The 14,734-nt window shown below is 37.3% G+C and overlaps 1 protein-coding gene across 1 annotated transcript in view; it reads left to right on the forward strand.

Annotated features, from left to right (window-relative positions):
• fam135b (family with sequence similarity 135 member B) overlaps positions 1–14,734 on the forward strand; it is an 80,894-nt gene that overhangs the window by 50,509 nt on the left and 15,651 nt on the right. The window contains exons 7-12 of the mRNA XM_028461576.1: positions 367–493; positions 8,245–8,404; positions 10,344–10,393; positions 12,832–12,987; positions 14,208–14,281; positions 14,359–14,513. Of these exons, the coding sequence (XP_028317377.1) occupies positions 367–493; positions 8,245–8,404; positions 10,344–10,393; positions 12,832–12,987; positions 14,208–14,281; positions 14,359–14,513 (722 nt within the window). The remainder of the gene's footprint in view (positions 1–366; positions 494–8,244; positions 8,405–10,343; positions 10,394–12,831; positions 12,988–14,207; positions 14,282–14,358; positions 14,514–14,734) is intronic.

A 14,734-nucleotide genomic window follows, 5' to 3' on the forward strand; every position in this document is an offset into this window, starting at 1 on the left:
GAATTCATTAGTGTTAGTTTATTTTCCACAGACATCTGTATTAAATAAAATAAGTTAAACCAATTGTGCAAGATTTCTTCTCTACCTTTTTAAGTTTATACGTGAGATATTTACTGTATGCAAGGGAACTGTAACAAGATTTATTACCAAAAATAAATGTAAGGGGGAGAAAAAAAAAACTAGTACATTTTTACTTGTACTTAAGTATTTTATGTATGACTTACTTGCACTTGTGCTTGAGTGCAATTTTAATCAAGTAACAGAACATTCCTATTGAGTAGTACTCTTTACACCTCTGCTTTTTGGTATGTGTATTACTTATTTCAGTGTTCACATGTATAATGTTGGGTATTCCTTTCCCTGTAGCTTTACACACACTGGAAAAGGCTCCTGGTTGGGAAAGGGCTCACCAGAGAATGCCAGTGAACCATCTTCTATGTCTGTCGAGAACCTCATGCTTGGAGCAGGCTACTGTAAACCTGTCATCTCTGAGGTTTGTTAACCTTTTACAATGTTTAAGGTGAATGTTGCAAAAACAATAATCTCCATTTGTCTCACAAAGCTTACAGTAAGTGCCCCTGATTCTCATATTTTGGTTTGTAACAAGATAAAAGCCCAGCTATGAAGGGATTGAAATGGTTTAGGACCAACACTGATTGATTTTGTCGGGACTTGGCTGGTAGCTGGTGCTTAGCTTCCGCGATCTGACGAGATCGGGCAATGACAGGCTGGTATTTCTGAGCTGAATAAAGAGTTTTCTGAATCAAATACTTGACCTGCATGGGTCCCTTAAGATAGTGTATTTGCCAGGGTTGACCTGGTGTTGCGGCTCCCCCTTGCCATAGAATTGCTGCTACTAGACGTTTCATAGTTTATTCCATTTGTGGGTTTTGAAGTTTACAAAAGTACAACATTCTCTGCATATATATGCATATACTGTACAGTAGTCCCTCGATTATTGCGGGGGTTACGTTCTAAAAATAACCTGCAATAAGCTAAATTTTTTTTACAATTATTATACGTGTTTTAAGGCTGTAAAACCCCTCACCACACACTTTATACACTTTTGTCAAACAGGAAATAACATTTCTCTTTTGTTTAAACACTCTCAAAGTTCAAACCTTTACATACAGTTCTTCAGAGCCACATTGCTAGCGATCAGACATTGATGCCGAACGCATTCAGAGTCTTGGTTGACAATAACGTCCGGCCGTCAACACAGACAACGGTCTGTTCACCCATTCAACCATGGAGTAGAAGCTGTGTGACCACCTAGAGCTGTATGACACGGCCTTTATAACGGAACAGGACTAGGAAGGATTTGGCGTGGAGGAGAATCAGCGAGGAGGTGGTAGTAGCAGGTAAAAATTCTCTCTGTAGCACTGAGCTAGGATCGCATTAGCCGCTAATCACACCGGCTTTTTTCACTGGTGGTTTATGAGAGGAGAAAAAGGAGCACAGCTCCTCGCTTCAGCAGGCAGTGAAACTCACCGAACTGGATGTGTCACTGGTGGGTGAATGCAACATTAGCCAACCAGGACGCAGAACACAATGCGCGTTCATAAGCTGTAAAAAAATGCATCCAAATACTGAGGCCGCGAAAGGTGAACCGCAATATAGCGAAGGACTACTGTCCACATATCTCTCTGGGATTGTATAGTTGCATCATCTACATATATCCTTTCTTTGCTTGTATAGTAGCATTGTATTAGCATTATAGTAGCATGTGTTTGTGAATAAAATGTATATAACAAAAAATGTGTTTAATGTGACAGCTCATCATTTAACCAAAAGGAAGTAGGAGGGAACAATCTGGTGGGGGTGCGGTTAGTGCCATGAAAGCCAAGCATAATATCCCCTGTAAGCATAAATGTAGTAGTGCTCTGAATAGGTACATTTACAAGCTGCATAGAAGGACTTTCGCTGAAGGAATTCTGTCAGACCGTGTCTGCTTTTAGACATACTTTTGGTTTTCTGCCCATTAGCTTAGCCCGCTGATCCCTCTCATAGCAGCTCAATTTGAAGCGGTCCTTGTATATTACCGAATTTAACATTCAGAAACGTTTTAAGATGTAACTGGTCATGGAAAAACAGGAATTTTGAAAAAACACTCAAGTTTTTGTGCTTTCATTACAAGGAATTTCGAACGTTTCGATATTAAAACATGTCGCAAAAGCTCAATGGAAACACTTTTTTTTGCAAATACGTATACGTCACAGGACGTGACGTGCCTGGTCACATGACCACTTCTCTCCGAAAAACATTGTGCGGTGCGTGAAAACAGAAGAGGAGACTGAAATATTTCTTAGCATTATAGTTAAGAATTATTACTGCCACATTAGACATGAAACAACAAAGGAATGTGGAGTCTTATAAGAACATTTTGAGCATCCATTTTCCTGCAGCGAAGTCTCGCGGGATGGGATTTCACAGGAGTTACGAGGCTCCGCCCCAAAACAATGTTCAATGGAAACACATTCAAAGCACAATTATACTATGTAAACATTTAGAAATGATGCTTTTATTTTGCAAAAATCTGTAATGGAAACCCAACTAGTGTTAGCCCGGTGTCACGGACTGAGTTTACCTCGTACTGAGATTGATTATGAGCATGCGCACTACCGGAAAATTAATTTTTTGCTTGTTCCGAGGTGATTATTGCTACTTCTGCTGTGCTGAGTGAGTGACAATCTCAGTCAACAACTTGAGTAAGTAATATTGTCTCATGCAGCAATCTCAATACGAATAGGAATAGTTTATTCTCCAAAAAAACATGATTATAATAAAACTCAATAAGAAAAGGAATAATTCATAGATATATAGATATAACATACATTGCAATAAATAACAGTTAACCTAATGTAACTTTACCACAATAAGCTGTTGTATTCATATAAATTAGCAATATGATCATAACAATCATATATTTTTTTTATTTTTATCATTGGTTAATTTTTTTATCGCTAGTCGACTGATGTGATGTTTTAAGCATTTTTTTAAAACCAGTACAGCAATCTCTGTATGACATTCCAGCACGGGTACATCTCAGTACATAGCAGTCACGTACTGAGATTGTAAAATAATCTCAGTACGGAGGTAAATTCAGTTTGTGACACCAGGCAACGTCCGAGCCAGTATTGCTCTGTCAATATTGGTGTTGCTCATATCTGAGGTAGGCATTGAGGGAGCATTAAACATCTTCTTTGAGGGCCATTGTTGGATGGTGTTGCAGGGAGCAAGATTTTCACCCCAATGTAATGTTTTATATTTTATATTTAATACAGAATAGTGTTTGAGCTGAACATAATGTTTATGCACAGGTTAGTGTTGTTTTTCTCCTTTTCTTCAACATGCATCTCTGGTCCCTGCTCTGCACTGATATTTCTAATGAGCTTTTCCCATCAACCTCCCTCCACTTGCTCCCGGCTCCTCCCTCTGGTTTTTACTCCCACCTCTGGCTGGGCACTTTAATAAGCTCTGCGTTTAGCGAAGCAGGGGGGTTTTGTTTGATCACAGTAATGAGTTTTGCACTCAAACGCCACGTACCATATAGCTGCAGGTGAAATCAGCAAACACATCCCCCCTCTATACGCACCTTTATTTACTTAGAGCTGATTTTTTTTTCCCTATACTTCTACGCTGATGTATTAAATCCATATGTTTGGTGTTTTATGGTTTTGAAATAATTCACCTGATAATAGCATTGAACTGATAGGAAGTTGGAATTGAATAAAAAATACATTAAATGAAAATGTCCTTTTTTTTATTTGGCACAGTTATCAACAGTGGACAGACATTAACAGAAATCAGTACACTTAAAGGCAGGCATACAGTGTGATTTTTGGCCCATTTTGAGCCGATTTTCAAACATGTTTGAAATCCAGTCGCTCCTTGAGAGCTCCTCGTGAGGGTATCGCACAGTTGAAGCAGTGCCACGGACCGGCTTACCGTAAACTCTCACACTGTGCATGTGCAAACATCGTAGAACCTCTGGAAAATTGACGGACTGTCGTGCCCACATCTGTCCAGCCAGTTCCTGATCCATCACGTCTCCGTTTTTTTCTTTTTTAAAGCTCTTTTTGCTGAGATTTGCGAGTGTCTCTCCACTTCCGGGTTTTTCTTCTTCGTCTGTTTTAATGGTGATGCTTCAGTGTTCTTCTTCTTCTAATTTGTAGGTTGCATTTCCTGAAACAAGACCCTGACGTGTCGTGTATGAACGTACAGTGTGAGCAGTCAGATCGTGTCAGAGTGTCGGTCCGTACAGTGTGAGAACACGCATCATAAGCTGCGCACATTCGGGCTCTGCGTCTGAGTCGCACAGTTTGAGCTGGAGCTGGAGTACAACGAGTGAAAAAATCGCACAGTGTATCCCAGCCTTTAGAGGAATGCCAGGGAAAACCAAAAAAACCCTCAAGGGGCTTGAAGAAAAGGGCTCCCAATTAGGGCCGGGACAACGCGTCGACGTAATCGTTGACATCGATGCAAAAAATACATCGACGCAAAACAAAGATGGGGGCACTGGGGAACAACTAACGCAAGTGGCTCCTCTGAGTTTCGAAAGAGCAAGGTAGTGAAGGCACGCACTCGTTCGTCGAAGGTAGATGTTCCCCGTAACCCTCGTCCTTTATCCCGGCTGTGACGCAACAAGGAGGAAACACCCGCCGTGACATCAGCATCAACACACGCGATGAAAGAACACATTTACATACCACTGTGATACCCTAGTAGTCCATCCTGATTTGTAAATTAAACACATTGTGTGTTTGCTTTACACATAGGCATCTATTGGAGTTTTTCCTTTGCAGTCTGACCTTTTATTTTCCCGTAAACTTCCTAAAGGACAACACACACACACACACACACACACACACACACACACACACACACACACACATGCATTATTTTGTACTTTTATATTCTTACTTGAACATTATTTTTGAATTTTGAGTTGTAGAACAAAAAAACATATTGCAACGTTAAGGAATACATGTTTTTTTTTTCTTCTTTTCATTTTATATATGCAAATCAAGATGGAGAAATTGCTTTTAGTCAATTAATGGGGAGATAATCGATAAACGAATCGAGTCAAATCGAATTGAACTGGAAAAATGAATCGTTAGATTACTCATTTAAAAAATATTTGTTGATCCTAGCCCTACTCCCAATATAATATTTAAACTCTACTAAAGAGAAAAAAATAAATATTCATAAATTAAAAAAAACCAAAAAAAGGTAGAACAGCAAAACTTTGAAACGGAGCAGAAAACAAGAAAAAGAACATTGACATCAAAATCAAAAGTCAAGCAAAAAACAAATAACGGAACAAAAAGTAACCATTGTTTGGTTAGTTCTTAAGGAGTAGGTGTTTATTAAAGCTGCTAACCGGAGTGTCTGAGAGAACGTCTCCATGTCCCGCCCTCAACAGTTCTACTTCCTCCCCTGCCTCTGCCAATCTACCAGAAGCTACGCCTCTACGTTTGTGCATGCGCATTGCAAAACACAACAAAGTCGCATAACTACAAATACCACACATTTATTGTTAGAGTGCCTTAACTTTTGATTAAAACATGTTTATTACCTGTCCATGAAAAAATGTCGTCAAATCCTGGTCCGTTCGGAATCCTTTTAAAACCAGCAACTCCCTCCACCTTTGAAAAGCAGCTCTGAGATAAATTCTGTTCCGGTCACAAATACATTTATCCACAACCTTTGTACCTGGACTTTTTTTTTTTTTTTTAGTAGAAGCTTTATACGTTGGCAATTGTGCAATGGGTAACTGGAGTTTCAGAGCGCTCCTCCATGACGCTATGCTGCTCAGTGACGGTACACGCGCATTCACTTTGACAGTGGCACGGTCCAGGAAGTCGAAACCTATTGGCTGGGCAAAGTCGGTGCCTTCTTCAGTTTGTAAAGGGGTCTTAGGATGAAGGAGGGACTTATTTACATTAATGTATATGAATAACCACCGGCAGTAGACCATAGTAAAAGACTAGTTCGGTCATTTTTCGCATTTCAAAAGAATGATACATAAACATAGATTTCTCAGAAATTCTGGATATCAACTTTAAGGAGTGTCTAATTAGAAAGAATATATCTATATATTAAAGCTTAAAAGCACAAACCGTGTTAGTGAAATAGAGTAACTCTTTAGGTTTTCCCAAGCTTTGTATGTAAGGAGAGAAACTGTGGTTTTTAACATAATAACCACTTCACAGAGAAATAGCTATTTCTCTTCACGGTTCACTCACAGACTATAAAGCTGAGAAGAAATATGAAAGTAAACATACAGATGTTCCTTCCTGGTTCGAGGTAGACTGCGTCGCTGCAATTACAGAACAGGAGCAGGTATGATGATAGGGCCAGAGACTCAGGTCGCCTGGAGCAGATTACAGTACATCCTTAGGTACACGTCAGGAATCACACGCCTCCTCACCCTCAGTGGTGGAGCATAACAATCCAAACCACTGCACTATAGAAGACTGCTACACATATGGTCAAGGACATTGAGATTAACACCAGCGACGTATCACTGATATCAACAAGTGCTGTTTTAGGGAAATACCTTGAAAAGATGGTGAACTGAATTCTTTCAGGGTGTGTTGATTTAAAGCTGGTTACAGAGAAGTGCAGTGTGAGGTTGGCATTGGCAAGGAGTTTTCTTACACTGTTGGAGAGCCCTCTGCTGGAAATACGGCACACATTGCAGCCCATAGTCATTGCTCTTCTTCACTGAAAGGAATACAAATAATACTAATTTCATAGTAGGAAAAAAGTGTTTTTAATCAACAAAAGAATAGATCAGAGTAGGTTTAAAAGTTCCCACTAAATAATTTCTTTTTTCATAATAATGCTATATTGTTGACTGTTTCCTTGAATTTTTGTTCTCTTTCCGTAATCAAAAGGAGCTGCAGAAGTGATTTAGTAGTATCGCTCACTGAAAATGATTTCAATTTCATTTGGATTTTATCTGCAACTTCAGATATTAAACCCATCTGCAAATGATCTACTTGACCTTTGAATAACTGAAATTCAGCCACGAGATATTTGGAGGTAGATTTGTGTCTTTATTTTTCAATAAAAAAAACACCTTTTCAATCAAAAATAAGTGTACCTTAATGAAAAAAAAAAAATGTTTCCAATCAAATAAAAAAGTGTTCAAATGCAAAAAAATATATATATTTGAGACCCAAATAATTGCATTTGAACACGTTTTTTTCGTTTGAATGAAAATGTTTTGTATTTGGGTTATATTTTGGGTTATATTTTGGGTAGTACATGTGTGTCTTTATTATTCATTCAAAAAGTAAAACATTTCAATCAAAGAAAAAAAGTGTTTGCTATTGGTACGTTTACCGAAGTACACGTGCGTCTTAAGGTTTGGGGTTAGGTTATAACCCTATATCGCAACAATTTTAGGGTTAGCGTTAGGTTTAGTCTCAGTCATGTGACCTAAACTGGCCAATGAGCAGCGCTGCATACGGATAGAATGTCGGTATATTGATACGGCAACCGTACGGATAGCCACTGCCAAGAACCTTTTTTTTTTTGCATTTGAAAATTTTTTTTTTGATTGAAAATATGTATTTTTTAATTGAAGCGACTTTTTAATTTTTTTATTTTATTGAAAAGGTTTTTTTATTAAATAATAAAGACGCAAATCTACCTCCATAAAGATCGTGCTGTTATGCTTGTGCAATGACAATAGAAGGATTCTATTCTATTCTATTTGATTTTATTCTATTCTATTTTATTCAGGTTTAATAAAAATAAATATAAATCAGCTTCCTAATTTTTATTTAAGCACTAAAGGTACACAAGCCAACACAAAATCTTAGGCACTCTCCTGCCTTACTTTAAATCTATTAATATCAACCTTTATATGTTATTTTGTGTAAACAAGCACTGATGCCTTGAATTCTGGCTTAAACGTCTCGACCTTTTGAAGGTCATCATAGCGATGACTCGGTTCTTTAAGTTGGACATGAATGTATTTTACTGCTTTTACAGCACAGGACAAGCTGTGTTTAGAGTCCACATGGTGACTTTACCATTGAAAGATAAACCTTTATTTTTGTTGTTGCCACAAAGGTCAACGTGCAACATGCCAGCACAACTGCTGCAGAGGTTGTAAAAGTACAAGCACGCTCATGTCCATCATTAGGGAGCCTATATTTTTCTTTTTCCCAGGTGACTGCTGACCTACATAGTGACTGACATTTCCTCCGTGTCTCTCTTCCTCTGCAGGGAAGCTTTTATGTGCCCAGTAAGAACTGCCTGCAGCGCACTCACACATGGCACCGCCGCCTCTGTCGCCTCCTGTTGGCAGCGCACAGAGGTCTCCATGGATACTGCACGGCTTTGATGAAGGAGATACCACAGCTCCAACACATGCCAATACAACCAGGTGTGAGCAGATTCAGTCATTTAGGCATAAGATGAAGTTTACATGTTTAGAGGCAGGGTGTTTACCTTTGAGTTTTTTAAATAGGAAGCAGGGTTGGGGTCAATTATAATTGTAATCAATAATTAATTGCAATTATGTCATAATTGTAATTGTGATTGTAATTTTAAAATGTTGTTGCTGTTGTAATCGTAATTAAATTGTAATTTAGTTTAGTTTGACTTTGCCATTGTAATTGCCAAGGAAAGTCTATGAAAACATTTCAATTGTAATTTAACGCTAAACTGGGGAACCATGTTACAGTTCTACACATATATAGTAAATAATTATTAAAATATGATAATAAGATCAAGCTTTCCTAAATTTTACCATTAAAAAAGTATATAAATCACAAAAAAGGCTCAGATGTTCACACCAAAAATATTTAAACCTATATTTTCATTGATTAGGAGGCCTAATAAGGTAATCAATAGATGGTTTTTACCAGTGTATTTTACAGCTGGTTTAGGACCTGTTATCATAAGAGATGCTAATAGAAAGCTAACACAAGAGGAAGGTTAGCTTTTAATAGGTTATTTATTTCAGGCTCAGTAATTGGGATTAATTGTAATTGACCGTTGGTAATTGAGAACGTAATTGTAATTGACTTTCTGAGGATAAGAAATAATTGCAATTTAATTGTAATTGTGAAAAAAATCGTAATCGTAATCGTAATTGAATTGTAATTTAACATGGAAAGACAATTATTCAGAGGACTGAAGAGGATGGAGGACCCAGGATTATGGCCAGAGAATCTCACTGAGAAACACAGAAAAAGTATTGTTCAAATACCAGCCAGTGAAGGTGGCGCTCAAGTAAATCGTAGCAAAAGTATGTCCCAAACACAATAATGTTCAATAAACCACTAAAATATAGTAGAACAGATTTATAAACAAGCAATGGTTATGGAGTCATTAGGTTACTGTGAAGAAAAAAAAAGTTATATAATTATACAAAAATACTAGTATAGTTTCCGGATGAAAAAAGAAAAAAAAATGTACATAACTGACAGTTTGGGTCCAACAAATGCGAATAAAAGTAAGGAAGTGGGTGTGGCTTCGCCAGGCAATTGCAATGCCACTGTTTGTATGAATATTAAATATTTAAAAAGAAAATATGCTTAATGAATGAGATACATTTGGCAGTGGAGAGACACACAAGTGACTTGTTTTGAGATAATACAAATAAATCATTCTTTCTCCTTTTAAACTGCTTTTGTCTTGCCTGAAAAATGCATTATTAAATTTAGAAATATCATACGAGTTAACAGGTTTTTTTTTAAAGACCTGTTTATATAGGCACAAAAATACAGAATAAAAATGTCATGGGTCATAAATCTTCCTGAGTGAAGTGATTTACAGTGCCATATATTCACATTCTGGTTGTTTTGAGTGTACAAATAAAAACTGCTGCCAGTGCAAAAGATGCTGAATTGTCAGGATAGCGCGGTTTTAATTTCAGTTCATGAAAACACACAAGCCTGAAGTTAGCTGAGCTGTTTTACTAATATGCACGTTTTAGTTTTTATCTCTGAAAAAAATTGAAAACACTAATTATGTGTAGCATCACTACCTGTTAGATGCTTTTGTTTTGTCTCCCATGACGTTTAAAATGATGTATTCCTGTAATATTCTGTACTGGTTTGACCTGCACCATCATTTCATAGAATTTATTGAAGTTGTTTAACATTTTTTTCTCTGTTTTGGTTGCTGCTTGGTATGAGAGACTAAGAAAGTACCACATTTTGTGATTTATTTTTGTTTACATTCACTTTTCAATTACTCTACATGCACAGCACAGCTTATAGTTTATGTTTGGCTTATAAAAAAAACCTTTAAAATGTTCACCTTCTGTCATTAGATTAGCAGTGGCCTTGCTCTAAACTCTCCTTTGATTCCTGCAGACGTGCAGCCTGTAGAAGAAACTTTGAATCAGCTCACGAGTGATTTACAGGTAAGAGGTTTTAACAGGCGCCAGCGGAGCTACTTCAAAGACACATACAACTCTTTTGATATGATAGCTATTTGCTACGCAACCCTATATTTTGACAAAAAAAAAAAAAATGAACGCTTGATTTGGCTCGTAAATCATAAAAAAAGGAGGAACAGATCACGAGTAAACAGTAAAAAGATATCTTTCTATATTTAAAAGATATTTACCGTCCAACTAAAACAGAATAAACTACAATAAACTACATATATATGTATCAGAATCAGAAACACTTCATTGTCCCAGAGAAAAAATGCCTGTGTTACAGCCGCTCAAGAAATACTTCAAATAAAAGAATAAACACCAAACAAGTAGAAAGAAAAAAGGAAATGTACATGGTTAAGTAATCGTTTACCAATAAAGACCAAATACCATAGCACACATTACCGTAGTAAAAAGTAAGATAAGATAATAGTAATAATAATCAAGATTTACTTCAAATAAACAAACAAGAGAGATAGAAATAGAGGAAGAAACTGTATATAATTAAGTAAAAAATTGTTAACCTTTAACCAATAAGGACCAAAATACCAGTGCACACATTACCGTGGTAAAAGATAAATAAGATAATACAATATTACAACCACAGATATACACAAGAGTAATAACAATAACATGCAGATATATACAACAGTGATAATAATACCATTATTACTACAGCTATTTACAAACTCAACTGCATTTGTAGAAAGAAGTGATACTTAAGGCGCATTCACACCAACCCTTTTTTTTTTAATTCATTTTAACCACATCAAGGTTCAATTCACCTGTGATGCTGTGCCAGAGGATGTATTCTGAATCAATAAACAACTACTTTAGGACTTTTGATATAGATTAAAATCTTATATTCCAATGCAGGATACATGTCACATGTCACATACTGTTTGTCCAACCAAATGAGCTCTGACCATCATCCTTTAAAGGTCCAGTATTGTGATATTTTCACCCATCTCTTTTTGTTCTAAGAACCCCAACAACATAATATTCAAAGTTTATTTTCCCAAACTTGCCTGTTTTACGGAGTTTTGCCCTCTGAAAAGTAACTTTCAGACCTCTTCTAAAAACAGGCTGTTTTGGGGCCTTCATGCATACAGTATGCATGAGTGGGCATGTCTGTAGACGCAGATTTAATGCCTCGCTCTTGGAGAGGGCTTGGCTTGCACTAATTTTATACTGCGTCTGTGTTTTGTGTATTCCAGTCATTGATTACCATAGCGTTTGTCTTTTGCTATCCACACACTGCACGTTACAGTAAAACACATAGCTATAGAAGCGACTATTGTGATTGTGAGTCTGACAAATGCTGCTTCAGGGTGTGTGTGAACTGTCATCTGAGTGAGCTGTTTCAAACACTCACCAGAGTGTTAAGTTGCTAAGTCACTTTCTTGTCATCCTCACCTCTTCTAACCACAGGAATAGTGCATTTAAGGTGATAATCATTTGTTTTGTCCAACCGCTGCATTGCATTGGGTCACAAACACATTACATCATGTTAAAGGCAATACAAGGTGATGTAACGGCTGCTAAAAATGGAACTGATTGTGAGTGCTCGCGCTGCGCTTTGAATTATCTACATACTGGTTTATCTATATACTGAACGTAAATATATTAACTGTGGATAAAGGGCAGTGGTGGCCTTGTAGTTAAGGGAGCAGGCATGTAATTGGAAGGTCACTGGTTCCAATCTTCCTGGGCCATTGCTGTCGGAGCAAGGAGCTCACATTCTTATGTACTGAAGGAGGAGTGAGGATTGTCAGGAGGAGGAGTTTCCACCTTATGAGTCACAAGGTGAGACAAATCCAACTCACCCGTTTGGAGAGCAAGGGAGGGAGGAAACAGAACTTTTTCAACTTTGGCTCTCTGAATGAGGCTAAAGGAAAGTATATCACTGTAACAAAACCATTATCAAGTTAATTTTTCATAATGCTGCCTCTGTAAGGATAAATGATGGTTGAGAGGTCGCAGCTTGGGACTTGGACCACATTCTGAATTAATAAACGTTGACACCTTTTTCATAAAATGTAAATGGTTTCCTGCAAGAACTTCAGCTTCGACAAAGGCTTGAGTTACAATATTGGAAGATAGTAACGGAACTTTTGAAAATGAGGACAAGTAAAAAACCTTATCGAGCCGGTGTACTATTTTTTATTTTAGTTCACCAAGTTATTATTTAGAAATACACATCATGTGTTTTAGGGTATGCAATGTGGGTGCAGATAGTTGTATAAATGTATTTCAGTCAGTTATGTTCATTTGTCATTAAAAAAACAACATGGACGTTTGCTACCATGGTGACCCATAAACTAGATCTGTATTAAGATCATCAGCCAGAGCATTGAATAAGTGAATATCTCAAAACTCATCTTTCAGAACTCTTTTGCAAACGGACATTCTTTTCTTAGCTTCAGGAAGGTCAGGAGAAAGTGGCTGAGCAGATCAGCAGGAACATCAGTCAGCTCTGCTCCCAGCTGGAGGCTCTGTGGAGCCTCTTCTTAAAAGCGGCTGTGTTTAACGCCCACATCTTGTCCTACCTGACCCAGGAGCATCACACACTGAGGGTAAGATGTAACTAATACTAAATGTCAATTCTATATGTCTGAATATTAAAGAGTCAGTGTGATTGTCCTCATCCATTCACGGAGAGGCAGACACTAAAAGCATTATTTCATAACTGCTATTTAATAACTGGAAGCAGCTCGCATAAGACCTTTTGTTACATATTTAAAAGTTTTTGTGAGATGTTGGGTTATAATGTGTAAAACTATGCTTAAAGAGTCACTGAACCCCAAAACCTTTTTTTTCTGCTGAATACAAATGTATTTGGGTATGAAGTAGTGCTGTTGATTAATCCTGGTCTAACTCTAAATATTTTAGTCAAATTCTTTCAATTTGTCATATTTAGTTGTACAATGTCAGAGTGACTGTCCTATATGGGTTGAAATCTGGCTTTTACAATTGATTTTTGCTATTGGCTGAGAACAAGATCATGTGATGTTTTAGGATCATCTTGAGTGACAAACAATCACTGTTAGCCTCGCCCCTTTTATAAGAACTATCACCTGTGGGCTCTACAATCTGTGGTGAGTAGGTTGGATTGAGAGAAGACTGAATAGAGAGGTATATTGAGTAATGAACATAGCATAGATTGTTCATTGGAGAATTTATAGTATAGACTGGGCGTGTCTTAACTGCTGCAGGAGCCCCGCACATAATTAAGGCATCTTTTAATTTTCCCTCCTAGTGGCAGGTGAGAAGAAAGCAGGGGTTTAGTTCCTCTTTAAATAAATCTTTGTTATGAAATGTGTGCATGTTAGAGGAAGTAATCAACTTTTGGTTTGATATTTAGATTTGTCTGTCAAGGTCTCTTAGTATAAACAATGATTCAGCAAAGAAGTAACATGATTAATCAGAGCCTGTTTATACTGGCTGTGAGAGGTAGCATGTTACATGAATCTTTTTTTGCTCAAGGGCCCAAATCACTTTACTGGATTGGAACCTCCGACTTTGCGTTTCTTCAGTACTCCAGACTACTAGTTACCTACAGACCTGATAATCTGATAAATGCCTATAAATAACCCCTGAAGGTCACCTGAAGTTAATGATGAGATTATATATACTGTATATTGAGCAACAACTGATGCAAAAGGAAGCCTGAAAACAATGATCATGTTTGCCTCGGGAAGATTTTGTAATGTGGAATGTGGAATGCAATATGCCTGCCATGGTGGTTGATTTCAAACCTAATTGGTGTTATAGAAAGCTCTTTGTGTTTCACCAGGTTAGAAGATTCTCAGAGGCATACTTCTACACCGAGCATCCCAAAAGCATGTCCCTGACATTTCAAGAGGAACTGTAAGTATCATCCTCAGCAGAAAAAGATACTTCCTTCTAGAAGAAGAGTTGATATTCCTGACAATACTCTTTTTCAGAATAAATAGACATGGTCAGATCGCTGCTGAAGTGCGGAGCTCAGATTACCTGATGAAGATGCCTCCTTTACCCGTTGAGTGCCTAGATATTGATGGAGACTGGAACAGCCTTCCTATCATTTTTGAGGATAGATATGTTGAATCTCCTCAAACAGGTAATTCCACAATCCGTGTACCCTTTGTTCTTTGGTTATTCTGTTTTAAAACCAAATCAAAATAACATATAAATGGTGTTTGTTTTACTGATTTAAAGCCATAACAGAAATACAGAAAAAATTAAAAAAAATCAGATAAGCAGCGTTTTCTGTTTTTTTTCTTCTTTGTTTTCAAACTTGTTCTGTTTGTGAGATTAATTAATTGTGGACAAAGGGAAATT

This window comes from Gouania willdenowi, chromosome 11 (genome assembly GCF_900634775.1).
Source record: "Gouania willdenowi chromosome 11, fGouWil2.1, whole genome shotgun sequence".
NCBI lineage: Eukaryota > Metazoa > Chordata > Actinopteri > Blenniiformes > Gobiesocidae > Gouania > Gouania willdenowi.